Source organism: Atta colombica, unplaced genomic scaffold (genome assembly GCF_001594045.1).
Source record: "Atta colombica isolate Treedump-2 unplaced genomic scaffold, Acol1.0 scaffold95, whole genome shotgun sequence".
In the NCBI taxonomy this organism is placed as follows: domain Eukaryota; kingdom Metazoa; phylum Arthropoda; class Insecta; order Hymenoptera; family Formicidae; genus Atta; species Atta colombica.
Window position 1 is genome coordinate 99,649 of NW_017259589.1, and position 1,968 is coordinate 101,616.

The 1,968-nt window shown below is 25.0% G+C and overlaps 1 protein-coding gene across 1 annotated transcript in view; it reads right to left on the reverse strand.

The window, feature by feature from the left end:
• Nucleotides 1-344: 344 nt before the first annotated feature.
• The window catches only part of LOC108693599, a 93,760-nt gene continuing 92,136 nt past the window's right edge, over nucleotides 345-1,968 (reverse strand). The window contains exon 4 of the mRNA XM_018202634.1: nucleotides 345-657. Within this exon, the coding sequence (XP_018058123.1) occupies nucleotides 345-657 (313 nt within the window). The remainder of the gene's footprint in view (nucleotides 658-1,968) is intronic.

Genomic DNA, 1,968 nt, shown 5'->3' on the forward strand with positions numbered 1-1,968 from the left:
AATGGCTATTGTATTAGAATTAAGTATTTTTTATATGCTAAATGTGCTGGATTTCTTATTTTTTTGTTTTAATATTTATCAAAGCGTATAAAAAACTTGAATTAAAGATATACTTTTTTAAAGTTTATTAATTTTTTTACTTTAAAGAATTTATTAATTTTATTATTTTTGGAAAAAGCATTCTCGATTAAAAATAGTTTCAAAAGAAAAATCTAACATTTTTTAAACATCCATTATGTATATTGAAAATTTTAAAATCATACTTACAAGATACTATTAAAAGCTTTCTTTCTTCAGCACTTATAATAAAATCTTTGTGGATTTTGTCTTAACATTTCAACAGCTTACCTCTTTCTATTGGACTTCAATTCACTGCCTTCTCTGACAACTTTACATTCAGCTGGTTCTTCACTAGAGGACTCAATATCGAACTTTCGAATGGAGTTTCTGTCAAAGTTATTGTCATTTTTAATCATTATCGACTTCCTCTCGCTTTTTTCAAAAAACATTCTGTTCTTTCTCCTTTTACGTCTTTCATTAGAAATGTCACGTTTAGCTTCCTCTCTGCGTGACAATTTTTTTATTTCTTCAAATTTGTCATGCTTACTGGAATTACGAGAGCTGGATGTCGAGTATCCAGTGTCTTGGCGATTTTTTCTAGAATAAAATTCATTTAACAAATATAAAGTGCCAATGAAATATCTTTACAATACTTTCGCATAAATTAACTTTCCATTTAATTAAACAAGATTTATAATAATTAATATTTCCTCATAAATTAATATTAATGTTCTACTGAAAGAAGAATGATAAATCCCTTCTCTTTTTAAATTTTCCAAAATTTAATTGTTAAAAGCTTGAAATTTTAACAAATATTTGAATTCTTCTCTTAATGATGTTTAAGAAAAGATAAATAGTTTTCTATATGTAATAACAAAAATAGGAAATATATATACATATATAACAAAAATAGAAAAAATAATGTTTAGTATGCTTAGAATAAAAAGAAATTCAATTATTAATATTAATACCTCAATTCTTAAAATATTTCATTGATATCACTTTAAATAGAAGAAATAATAGGATTTTGGAAAAAAAACGTTTTGTGTCTTTCTCTTTGAATTCAAAGTAATTAATCATTTTGAGAAATAGATATTTACTTTGGTAAAACCAATTTTTTCCTTCTTCTTCTGTAAATTATTTTTATTCCAACACAAACAATAGCAACCCTCATTCTTTTTCAAAAAATATTCCTTATTATTTCTCAATAAATACATATAACAGCTATCTTGATTTTTCTTGACATTTTCATTCCTTCAAATATATTCTTACTAATGGTGTCCTAATCCAATCCAAGTAATGGCATAATTCTTAAAAATTATTATTCCTAAAAAAAATTATAGCATCAAATTAAAAATTAAAAATTAAAATTTAAATGAGTAATTTTTTATATTAGGAGACACCTCCTCCAATGATCTTGATCTTGACATATTAAAGTTACGATCTTGAGTGACTTTCAACAAGTTTTAGCCGTCTCTTGTTATTTATTAAAAAGTTTTTAATAATCTAAAATAGTAATTATTTTTCTGCTTTACACAAAAAGTTAGATAACTCTAAGCAGAAAAAAAGATATGAGGTGGACCGATTAAGGGAATATGACTTCCCCGCGAAGCGATTTCCACCTCATTTCCTGCGACGAAGCACTGACTTTCTATGTAAAGCGAGTTCAACTTCATCTATCGCCTTGTTTAGGAATGTCTACAGACATATAGCGAATTCGATTGAACGCATTCAGCTCACTAGTGCACATTAAAGAGTAGTGCACATTACGTCGTATACAAAATAACATAAAGATATACTTATTCATAAATACAAAAATTGATTAAATTCTGAAATACTCAATACATTTTATTACTATTAAGTAATAAAAAAAATAATAAAATAATTAAATAATAAAAAAAAAATATA